General features: G+C 36.3%; 1 protein-coding gene across 1 annotated transcript in view; it reads left to right on the top strand.

Moving 5' to 3' along the window:
- Positions 1 to 13,058, top strand: part of LOC137631852 (basic proline-rich protein-like) — a 46,429-nt gene that overhangs the window by 4,765 nt on the left and 28,606 nt on the right. Inside the window, exon 3 of the mRNA XM_068363863.1 lies at positions 1,740 to 1,878. Within this exon, the coding sequence (XP_068219964.1) occupies positions 1,740 to 1,878 (139 nt within the window). The remainder of the gene's footprint in view (positions 1 to 1,739; positions 1,879 to 13,058) is intronic.

Raw genomic sequence — 13,058 nt, 5'->3', positions numbered from 1 at the left:
TGGAGGAAGGGAGTGAGAGGGAGGAGGAAAGGAGGGGAAGGTAGTGGGAAGGGGGGGAGGAAAGGAGGAGGAGGAAGGGAGTGGGAAGGGGGGAGGAAATGAGGAAGAAGGGATTGAGAAGGAGGAGGAAGGGAGTGGGAAGGTGGGAGGAAATGAGGAAAGAAGGGATTGAGAAGGAGGAGGAAATGAGTGGGAAGGTAGGAGGAAAGGAGGGGAAGGGAGAGGGAAGGGGGGTAAGAAAGTTGGAGGAAGGGAGTGAGAAGGAGGAAGGGGAGTGGAGAAGGAGGAAAGGAGGAGGAATGGGAGTGAGAAGGTGGGAGGAATGGAGTGAGAAGGTGGTAGGAATGGAGTGAGAAAGGGTATGAAAGGAGGAGGAAGGGAGTGAGAGGGAAGAGGAGAGGAAGGGAAGGGAGTGGGAAGGTGGGAGGAAAGGAGGAGGAAGTGATTGAATAGGAGGAGGAAAAAAGGAGGGGGAAGAGAGTGAGAAGAGGGAGGAAAGGAGAGGGGATGGGGAGTGTGAAGGGGGCAGGAAAGGATGAGGAAGGGAGTGAAAAGGGGGAGTAAAGGAGGGGAGGGGAATGGAAAGGGATTAGGAAAGTTGGAGGAAGGGATAGAGAAGGAGGGAGGAAAATAACGGAGAGGGAGTAAGGTGAAGGAGGAAAGGAGGGGAAGGGAGAGGGAAGGGGGCGGAAAAGAAGAGGAAGGGAGTGGGAAGGGGGGCGGAAAAAGAAGAGGAAGGGAGTGGGGAAGGAGGTAAGGAGAGGGAAGGGAGTTAGAGGGAAGGGGATAGGATGGGAAGGGAATGGGAAGTGGGAAGGAAAGGATGAGGAAGGGAGTGGGAAGGGGGGAGGAATAGAGGAGGAAGGGATTGAGAAGGAGGGAAGGAGTGAGGGGAAAGGGGGGAGGAAAGAAAGGGAAGGGAGTGGGAAGGGGCTAGGAAAGTTGGAGGAAGGGAGTGAGGAGGAGGGAGGAAAGGAGGGGAAAGGGAGTGAGAGGGAGGAGGAATGAGAGAGGAAGGGAGTGGGAAGGGGGTGGGAAGGAGGAGGAAATGAGTGGGAAGGTGGGAGGAAAGGAGGGGAAGGGAGAGGGAAGGGGGTAAGAAAGTTGGAGGAAGGGAGTGAGAAGGAGGGAGGATAGGAGGGGGATGGGAGTGTGAATGGGGGAGGAATGGAGGGGAAGGGTCCCTCTGGGTGTTATCAGAGGATACCCTTGATTCCTCTGGAATCGCCGGAGGTGCTTCCATCATTCATTTAATTTAGCCTAATTCTAGAAAATGACAGATGTGATTCCTTGAAGCCGACATCTGAGGCTCCGGAGACTTTTGCGTCTTTGTAAATCATACACTGTCTCCAGGAAATGATGGAAGGGATGATAGAATTCCGAGGGTGTGTATTACTTCCGATCTCTAGAAGAGGATGGCTTTATTCAGTCCATTACCAGATACTCTCGACATAGTCCCAATTGACATTTTGGTGAATTACCGATTCATGATATGAATCCACAAAATTCTCAAATCTAACTTGTGATTTCCAGATCCTTAGATCCTAAATATTTAAGCGCTCTTGAAGTAGTGTAATTCTTCTGAAGCCTTAGAAGCCAGCGTCTGACTTTCGAGAGAAGTAAAAATGTCTAGAGCCTCTATGGAAAATTCCATATGATCCTAATGTCTTCAAGGGATTGTGGAATGCAAGAGAAGGGACATCTATCTTTTTCTAATATAAAGTTGAATCAAAATACAGCATGGAAACACCTCTGGCGATTCCGGAGGAATCAAAGGTTCTCGGTTTATCTGGGGAGACCACCTTTGGTGCCTCCCGGAGGAGCCCAAAGACCCATTTTCCACCAAGAGAGCCTTTCGCTGAGGTTTCTCTCTGGAGGGCGAGAAGCTGATTTGTGGAATTTATCCATTCTGCTAATGGACGCTTGTAATTTCTAAATATTTCATTATCATCGAATATGTTTTATTTCATATTAATCTATTCTGCAGTGTTCACACACACACACAAACATACATGCACATACTCAGACACACCACACACACACACACACGCACACACACACACCACACACACATACGCACACACACACACACACACACACACATATATATATATATATATATATATATATATATATATATATATATATATATATATATATATATATATATAAATATATATATGCAATGTATATATACATATATATATATATATATATATATATATATATATATATATATATATATATATATATACATACATTTATAAATACATATACTGTATATATGTATATATATATATCTATATACATATATATATATATATATATATATATATATATATATATATATATATATACATATATATACTGTATATATATATATATATATATATATATATATATATATATATATATATATATATATATATATATATGTATTTATATACATATATATACTGTATACACACACACACATATCTCTATATATAATATATATATATTTATATATATATATATATATATATATATATATATATATATATATATTTATATGTGTGTGTATGTGTGTTCTTCTGTAATTTTATAGATACCTCAAGATACCAAATATAAGGAAATATGAACACAAGCACACGCACACGCACCTATATATATATCTATATATATAAATATATATATATATATATATATATATATATATATATATATATATATATACACATATATATAAATTTCTATATATACATATATATATATATATATATATATATATATATATATATATATATATATATATATGTGTGTGTGTGTGTGTGTGTGTGTGTGTATGAATAAGCCTCTCGGCTTAATCGAGAACCCATGATTCCTCAAAAAATAAAAATTGCTAGTATAAACTGGCATAGAAAGACCACACACAAACGGGAGAGGACAAACATGTCTGAGGCCTTTGTCCAGCATTCAACTAATCATGTATGATGATGATGACAACGAATGATAGAACAAAAATAAATGTTTGTGGAATATAAACTGGCATAGAAAGACCACAAACAGACGGGAGTGGACGAACGTGTCTGAGGCCTTTGTCCTGCATTAACTAATCATGGGTGATGATGATGACAACAAATGATAGACCAAAAATGAAAATTTGCTAGTATAAACTGGCATAAAAAGACCACATACAGACGGTAGTGGAGAAAAATGTCTGAGCCTCTCTGAGGCCATTGTCCTGTATTCAAGTTATCATGGGTGCTGATGATGACAACGAATGATAGACCAAGAATTAATATTTGCTGGAATAAACTGGCGTAGAAAGACCACAAGCAGATGGGAGTGGACAAACATATCTGAGGTATTTGTCCTGCATTCAACTGATCATGGGTGATGATGATGATATGAATGAGAGACCAGAAATAAAAATTCACTGGTATAAACAGGCATAGAAAGATCACAAACAGACGATAGTGGACGAACATGTCTGAGGTCTTTGTCCTGCATTCAACTAATCATGAATGATGATGGTATGAATGAGAGACCAAAAATAAAAACTTGCTGGTATAAACAGGCATAGAAAGATCACAAACAGACGGGAGTGGACGAACATGTCTGAGGTCTTTGTCCTGCATTCAACTAATCATGAATGATGATGATATGAATGAGAAACCAAAAATAAAAACTTGCTGGTGTAAACAGGCATAGAAAGACCACAAACAGACGGGAGTGGTCGAACATGTTTGAGGCCTTTTTCTTGCATTCGACGAATCATGGATGATCATGATGATAACGAATGATAAACCAAAAATAAATATTTACAGCATAAACTGGTATAGAAAGACCACTAACAGACGGGTATGGATAAACATATCTGAGGCCTTTGCACTGCATTCAATTAATCATGGGTGATGATGATAAACGAATTATAAACCATGAATGAAGTTTTGCTGGTAAAAACTGGCAAAGAAAGACCAAAAACAGATGGGAGTGGTCGAGCGTGTGTGAGACCTTTGTCCTGCATTCAACTAAACATGTGTGACGATGATGATAACAAATGATAAACCATGAGTTAAAATTTGCGGGCATAATCTGGCATAGAAAGACCACAAACAGACGGGAGTGGACGAACATATCTAAGGCCTTTGTCCTGCATTCGACTAATCATGGATGAAGATGATGTTAACGAATGATAAACCATGAATAAAAATTTACAGATATAAACTGGCTTAGAAAGACCATAAACAGATGGGAATAGATAAACATGTCTGAGACCTTTGTCCTGCATTCAACTAATCATGAATGATGATGATGATAACGAATAATAATCCATGAATAAAAATGTGCAGATATAAACTGGCATAGAGAGACCATAAAGAGACGTGAGTGGAAAAACATGTCTGAGGCCTTTGTCATGCAGTCGACTAATCATGTGTGATGATAATGATAACGGATGATAAACTATAAATAAAAATGTGCAGATATAAAATGGCATATAAAGACTATAAACAGACGGAGTAGATATACATGACTGAGACCTTAGTCCTGCATTCTACTAATTATGGGTGATGATGATGATAATGAATGATAAACCATGAATAAGAATTTGCAGAAATAAACTGACATAAAAAGACCATAATTTTGCGGGAGTGGACAATCATGTCTGAGACCTTTGTCCTGAATTTAACAGTATGGATGATGATGATGATGACAACAAATGATGAACCATGAAAAGTAAGGAGAAGGAGGGAGGAAAGGAGGGAAAGGGAATGAGAAGGAAGGAGGAAAGAATGGGGAAGAGAGTGAAAAATAGGGAGGAAAGGAGGGACAAACGAGTGAGAAGAATGGAGGAAAGGAGAAGCGAGGGGAAGGGAATGAGAAGGAGGGAGGAAAGGAGGGGAAGGGAGTGAGAAGGGGGAGGAAAGGAGGGGGAAGGGATTGAGGAGGGAGAACAGAATGAGAAGTAGGGAGTGAGAAGGAGTGAGGATAAAGGAGGAAATGAGGGGGAAGGGTGTGAGAAGGGGGAGGGAAGGAGGAGTAAGGGAGTGAAAAGAAAGGAGGAAAGGAGGAGGAAGGGAGTGGGAAGGAGGGAGGAAAGGAGGAGGAAGGGAGTGGGAAGAAAGGAGGATAGGAGGAAGGGAGTGAGAAGGAGGAGGAAGGGAGTGAGAAGAAAGGAGGAAAGGAGGAGGAAGGGAGTGAGAAGAAAGGAGGAAAGGAGGAGGAAGGGAGTGAGAAGGAGGAGGAAAGGAGGAGGAAGGGAGTGAGAAGGAGTGAGGATAGGAGGGAGAGGGAGGAGGACAGGAGGGAGAAGGGAGTGAGAAGGAAAGAGGAAAGGAGGAGGAAGGGAGTGAGAAAGGGGAGGAAAGGAGGTGAAAGGAGTGATGTGGGAGGAGGAAAGGAGGGGGAAGGAAGTAGGAAGGAGTGAGGAAAGGAGGGGGAAGGGAGTGAGAAGGAGTGAGGATAGGAGGGAGAGGGGACAGGAGGCTTGTTATACCATTATACACTGTTTTCCCAGTATGTTTTCCCCACCCAGAACCCGAGTTCCCTCTGGGGGTCCCCCATTATTGGCGGATATATATATATATATATATATATATATATATATATATATATATATATATATATATATATATATATATATATATATATATATATATATATTTCTGAAACTATTAATTTCTGATGGGAACGAGTGTCATTTTCGAAGAGAAAGCACCTTTTTCTAAAGGGAAACAAAGTAGTTTTTTCTATTGGTTACATTACCCTGGAATAAACCACAATAGGACCCTATTTCTATATTATTCCTAAGAAGGAATTAAGAGATCCTATCAGCGTAGATAACTCCGCCCCTTTCCTTATAGAGAACCAATCAGCGCAGGGAGGAGGCGGAGTCACCGTTATTTTACCCGGTTAATTTAAAAAACACTAAAGTTCTGTGCTATTACGTTATGGTAATTTTCATGTATTTGAGAAGGTATTGAATGATTTTGGGATAGTAATCCAAACTCCGCCTCCTCCCTGCGCTGATTGGTTCTCTATAAGAGAAGGGGCGGTGTTACCGGGAATTACCGACGCTGATTGTCTCTATACAAGCTTATGGGCGGAGTCAAGTGCTCACGAGAACCAATAAGCAAACGATACATTGAAAGGATCAATTTACGGAGAAAACCTACAGAAGGCTGAGGACATCCTTTGGGAATTCCAACCACGAGATGCAAGCAGGTAACAAGACCTTCATCCGAGAGAGAGAGAGAGAGAGAGAGAGAGAGAGAGAGAGAGAGAAGTAATCATCTTGATAATATGCTTAAATGTGAGAATAAAACTGATACCATTAGTTCATATATATATATATATATATATATATATATATATATATATATATATATATATATACACACACACATATATATATATATATATATATATATATATATATATATACACACACACATATATATATATATATATATATATATATATATATATATATATATATATATGTGTGTGTGTATATATATATATATATATATATATATATATATATATATATATATATATATATATATATATATATATATATATATATATATATATATATATATATATATATATATATATATGCAGAAGAACCACAGGGAAAATGAAAATAAGAAATATAGCCTACGCTTAAGTCCTGACTAGTTCCGTAATACTTCTTCAGAGGAAGTATCACGAAACTAGTCAGGACTTAAGCGTATATTTCGTATTTTCATTTTCCCTGTGGTTCTTCTGCATCTGAGCATCACGTTTTCCTGTGATTTTTACGCACACACACACACACACACACACACACACATATATATATATATATATATATATATATATATATATATATATATATATATATATGCATGTATAGCAGGTTGACTAGAGTTCCATCTGCTCGTTGGGATACTACCTGTAGTGTTATTGGGTCTTGGTTACGCCTCATTGTTCCCTTGCCTACATATACGCCGGATAGTCTGGTGTAATCTTTCATGTTTTCTTGAGTCCTCATACATCTGACAACACTGAGATTACCATAAAACAAAACAATTTTCCTTTTCTCAAGGGATTAACTACTTCAATGTAATTGTTCCGAGCTTATTTCCCTCTTGGTAAGGGTAGAAGAGACTCTTTAGCTATGGTAAGCAGCTCTTCTATAAGGACTCTCCGAAACCAAATCTCCAGTCTTGAATAGTGTCAAAGTCTTTGTACCATGGTCTTCCACTGTGATGGGGTAGAGTTCTCTTGCTTGAGGTGCTCTCTGGTACACTATTCTATCTTTTTTTTCTCTTCCTCTTATTTTTTTTTTAAGTTTTTATAGTATATTTAAGAAAGATTTATTCTAATGTTGTTACTGTTCTTAAAACAATTTTATTTCAATTGTTCACTACTTCTCACTGTTTATTTATATCCTTACTTTCTTTCTTTACTGAGATATTTTTTCCTAATGGAACCTTAGGGCATTTCCAACTAGGGCTATAGCGTTCTCTGGACGCGTATCTGTCTATACAAAATTTCCTTTTCTCCTTATCTTGTCTCTCTCTCTCTCTCTCTCTCTCTCTCTCTCTCTCTCTCTCTCTCTCTCTCTCTCTCTCTCTCTCTCTCTCTGTATGTATGTATGTATATACTGTATATATATATATATATATATATATATATATATATATATATATATATATATATATATATATATATATATATATATATATACGCGAGAAACAATAATAGCTGAGAACTTTGTATTTCCCGAACTCATGCGTTATTCATATACCGTAAGTAGACATTTATTTCCTCCCCTTTGATTAAGCAGCCGCCACGAGTCTGTTTTATTGTTCCTTTACATATTACAAATATCTTGGTAGGAAGGAAAGCCATCAAGGTCTTGACATTACTCCACAATTCCAGATGAAAAAGTGTTATGTTTTTCTTGCCGTTAAGGTCTAAAGTTAGAAAGGATTCTTTCATTTTGTTACTCGGTACTTAGTAGTTAAACACAGATACATAGATTTATCAATTCATTATTATTTCTTAACAAAAGGCTACTTGCTGTGAATCATACTTTAAACTAACACAAAAACCAAGACAGAAAATGCAAATCAACATAATTATAATGTACTTGATAATAATACGCTCAAGGATCTTATTTTTAAACGCTTCTAAATTTCACTGACCGTACGTATTAACGTCGTCGAGTCCCTGAATTCCACTGCAATTGGGAGTTATAAACCTAACGGTCCAGAATGTTTCTTAATTTAGTTTGTTCTGTCTAAATGTCATTATTTGAGAAGGACAAAGGATGGTAGTAGGGGTGAGAGATAATATGGAATCTAAAAAAAGAAAAAAAAAGGTCAAGGAGAGAGCTACGAATAATTTCGGGAAAATAGGATTTACCAAAGTAATAAAAAATCATATGTAATAAAAGATCCTTGGGGAGATAATTATATCAATGACGATGACAATATTAATTAACAATTAGTCATTTAGTGAATCAATGTAACTGATCGCAATAATGAAAGCATAATATTATGTATTAAAAGATCCTAAGGGAGACAATTGATATTAATTACAATGAAACTATTTTCTAAACTTCAACATAGCAAGAAAAGGTCAATTGGGAGAGCACCAGGTTTTAAACTGATTCCCTAACTTAAACAATATCTCCACAGATCACCGGCTTGCCTTCTTTCTCCAATCCAGCTCCACCTCCACATCCTCTGGCTTTGTCTTTCCTTTTCTTTCTCTGTTTTGATATACAAATTGGTGTATTTCCGAAATTCTATCAAAAACTATTCTAAATTTTGTTCAATACCACTATAGAGGTAAATTTCAAAGCAAGTTTTCTGTATATAGGTATCCTCCAATCTCTGATATGTCATTTGAGTCAAGTTTGAAGTGCATCCCTTCAAAAGTACAAAACAAGTAGTAATGACTAGGGTAGATAGGACACGAAATAATGGACAGACACAAACCAGCAGACCGACAGACGGATGGACAGAGAACTTTAGCCTTTCGATTTTGTCGGTATGGAACTACAGTGACAATCAGTCAGCAAAATAAAAAAATAAAGAAAAAAAATGATCCTACAAAGATATATCCTGAAGAATCGATATCCTTGAATGACTGGCAGAAGTTTATTTTTATTCTCCGGTTCCCCTTTCTCTTCTTTTGTTATAACGATTCCCAAATTGAATCACTTCATCGGATTCGGACAGAATGAAGAACTATAAAAAGAATCCTCGGGTTAAAGAAGAGTGCGGATCGTGAGCATAAAACACTCGGTCGTGGTTCCTCGCTGCATTCCATTAGATTAAATAAGAGGAACAAGGTTGCTGATGCGACAGAAGAAAGCTCTTATATGATATTTCCATCCTACTCATTTCTTTCACATAATGACACAACGATATCCAAACGTTGTCACGATATTTGATATGCAAATAGAGAATTTTCATCCAGTATGCAAACACATCACCATTAAAGAGATAACCAAAATCTTGTCATAAAGATATAGTTAATTCGTACACGTCCTCTCTATCCTAAGGTATATTAATGAATAAGGTCATAATACAGATGAAAAGAGACAATTTTACTGATAAGGAAGGAAAAAATGAAAAAAAAAGGTAGCTGTGGATTTAAGAGGATTGGAAAAAGCATTGATGAATCTCTATGTGCAACTATTTTGTCTTTTTTGGAGGGCCAACCTCTTCGTAATTAGAAGACCTTCCACTGAGCCTATATTAAAGAACGAATCACGGCACACATACACTATAATATATATATATATATATATATATATATATATATATATATATATATATATATATATATATATATATATATATATGTGTGTGTGTGTAGGTTATATATATATTATATCCAATATACCTATAAATTCCTTTCTGAGTGGGTTCACCATAACATGGTGAAAGGGTTTTCGTATCACCATGATCAGGGCCACAGATAATAGGTTGGTTTGCTGTGAGCGATCAGACGAAAACCTCCCATCATCACCAAGCGGGGTGATGAAAACTGACCAAATCCCAGACATGAATTGACATGTCTAAGACCTTTTTCCTGCATTAGACTGCGTGTGCGTGGGCGCGTGTGTGTATTATTGTCATTAAGACAGTGCTAACTCCAATCAGGTCTTTAAACCTTTTCTTACATAGATCTGGGCATCATCTATGCTCCTCACGCGTCAGCTGTCGTGATATCTTCTTATATATATCTACTATACATAAAGAATACACAAATATATATATATATATATATATATATATATATATATATATATATATATATATATATATATATATATATATATAATATGCATACGCATTGAGTACAAACAAAATCCACCGCAGCGAAGTTTTACTGTTCCACTCTGTTCCCCATTCTTCCAGACCTTTCACTAACATATTTCAATTTAATTTTCCATTTGACTAAACCACCTACAAAAGCATAGGTCCATTTTTGAAGCACCGCTAACCTTTTTTTTTCTTTGTCGTTTCGCATTGCTCAACCCTTACTTCTTCCTCACTACATATAAGCAATTTCCATTATCCACGTAACAAATATATTTTCAAGTTCCAACTGGGTTTTAAGCGTGCTCGCTCACACACATTGTAGACACACACACATACACACACATATTTTATATGTATATATATATATATATATATATATATATATATATATATATATATATATATATATATGTATAACATATATATATCTACCTATCTATCTATCTATCTATATATATATATATATATATATATATATATATATATATATATATATATATATTGCATCCAAAATTCAAGTCGTTTGTGTACCGTGCAGTGAAATATGTCTAAGTAAAAAAAAAAAAACTAATTGCCTTGCCAATATTAAAATAGTATTGTTCCAATGTAAGCAATATAAGTAATATTAAACAAGACGCTTCTGCAAAGGGAAAAATATACTGAACAGAATATTTTTGAAAAATGTATTAATTGATATTGGCAAAAAACCACATGATAAATACATCAGAAGCTAAGAGAATTACCCAAATCCAAAGTGCTTATTATAACTAATAAAAACATAAAACATGAAATATTAATATTTCCTGTTTATCATACTGTAGATACTAGTTTAACGAGAGAGAGAGAGAGAGAGAGAGAGAGAGAGAGAGAGAGAGAGAGAGAGAGAGAGAGAGAGAGAGAGAGAGAGAGAGAGTATTATCGGTTTTGTTGGATATCAGGTATCCAACCTTAAACGACACGCAGGAAAAATACATTTGCATAAAAAACATATAAGGACAAACCTAGAGGAAAACCTAAAGGAAATGAGAGAAATCAAGTAAACAAACACGAAGAAGAAAGTAAAGAAATCGATTCTAGGACGTTTCTTCCATCAACACCATCCAACGAAGTGATGGAGGGGCCTTCTTTGCGTCTCCTATTCCCGAAAGGCAATTCGTCACACTAAAGGTGAGGAATCACATTCCCCAACTCTTCTGTTTATTTCTTGATTTTTACTTTCAAACTCATATTCCTCTACCATTTTTTTTCTGTTTTCTCAGTACTTGGTTGGTCTAGATTATGCTGGCCTTATGCCAGCAAGGGTCCTAACCATAGGTTTTACTTGAGGTTGGTGTTATGTTGAAAGAACCTGAGCACTTGATGTGAACCTCTAGACATTTCATCCAACTTAGATCAAACCTGACTCCCTATCCCTCTTGGACTCCTCTTCCTTTCTCTTCTCTTCCTCTTACTTTCATAAGTTTCTTCTTGCCCTTCCATCTCCACCACTCCCCTTTTTCATAATCTTTCTTCGCAATTTTTATCAACATCGAAAGTGTGACGTTCCCATATGGACATGGGATTTTGAACATGATTCCAGCCCTTTGTTATATTTGGGAAAGCAGGGATGGGGTGTTGGGGTGGGGGGGGGGGGGGGTTAAATGGCTACGGAATATTTTATCAGAAATATTCAAATAGGAAAACAGGAAACGGAGATTTGAAAAGGATAAAACCCTGTGCCTAATTCTCCCACAAAACCCGAAATGTTTGCTCCCATGAAATGGGAAAAGTTTCATCCAGAATACTTGCGGGGAAAGTATATGATTCCCAATGGGCCTTTGATAATAAAGAACATAATTATTTTGTTCGATTTATTGATATAGTTTTACGGACCAGCATTTCATAATTTTAAAATTTCGGGAAGAATTATTTCAACTTTGTCGGGAAGAAATAGATTATATACAACACTTAAGGTGATTTCTGATTTCAGAAACTAATTTCAAAAGCATAGAATACAAAAGATACATTCCGCTCCCTTCTAGAGCCCCTCTTTTTAAAATACCCAACTATTGAAGCCATTTTTATCGTTAAAATTTACCAATCAATTTATTAAATATGCAAAACAAAATCTCGTTTCAACTTCCTACAAAATATTTATATTCATAGGCCTACTACTGAGGATTGAAAAGAAATACATATGCAAATATACAAATGAAATCCAATATCAACTTATCTATGGGAGGAGATAGTTAGACTATGTGGTAAGAAGGTTTAATAAAGGACAGCTGAGCCAAACCTGGATAAATGATATTTCTAGAGCCATTCAACGGCAGAATCAAATCACATCTACCAAACCGCTTCTTCGCCTCTCGTAATATTTCCGAGTGGTATACTCCTTTCACCTACATTTCCTACTTCCATCAAAATATTTCCAAACACTGGTTCTCCTTTTTTGTGTATCAGCCCTTTTACCATTTTTACTATCTTCTCTTATTTCATCATCATTCAAAATATTTTCTTCCAATACCTTAACGAGTCTATGCTTCCATTCTTCCAACCATGTCAGTAATCATTGTTCCAACTAGTTTCAAAATTACACTTGAAACCTTATTCTTACCCAAATTTACTCCAAATTTCTCCTCTGGAGAACATTTTGAAAGTCTTTCACTTGACTATAGTTTTTCTTCTTATCCTCTTATCATTTTTTAATCATCTGCCAACACAAAACATTTAACCCTGTACTGTGCTCACAACCACCTTATCTTA

Source organism: Palaemon carinicauda, chromosome 3 (genome assembly GCF_036898095.1).
Source record: "Palaemon carinicauda isolate YSFRI2023 chromosome 3, ASM3689809v2, whole genome shotgun sequence".
Lineage (NCBI taxonomy): Eukaryota > Metazoa > Arthropoda > Malacostraca > Decapoda > Palaemonidae > Palaemon > Palaemon carinicauda.
The sequence above is the reverse complement of the archived record's forward strand: the minus strand, read 5'-3'. Positions and strand labels throughout refer to the sequence as shown.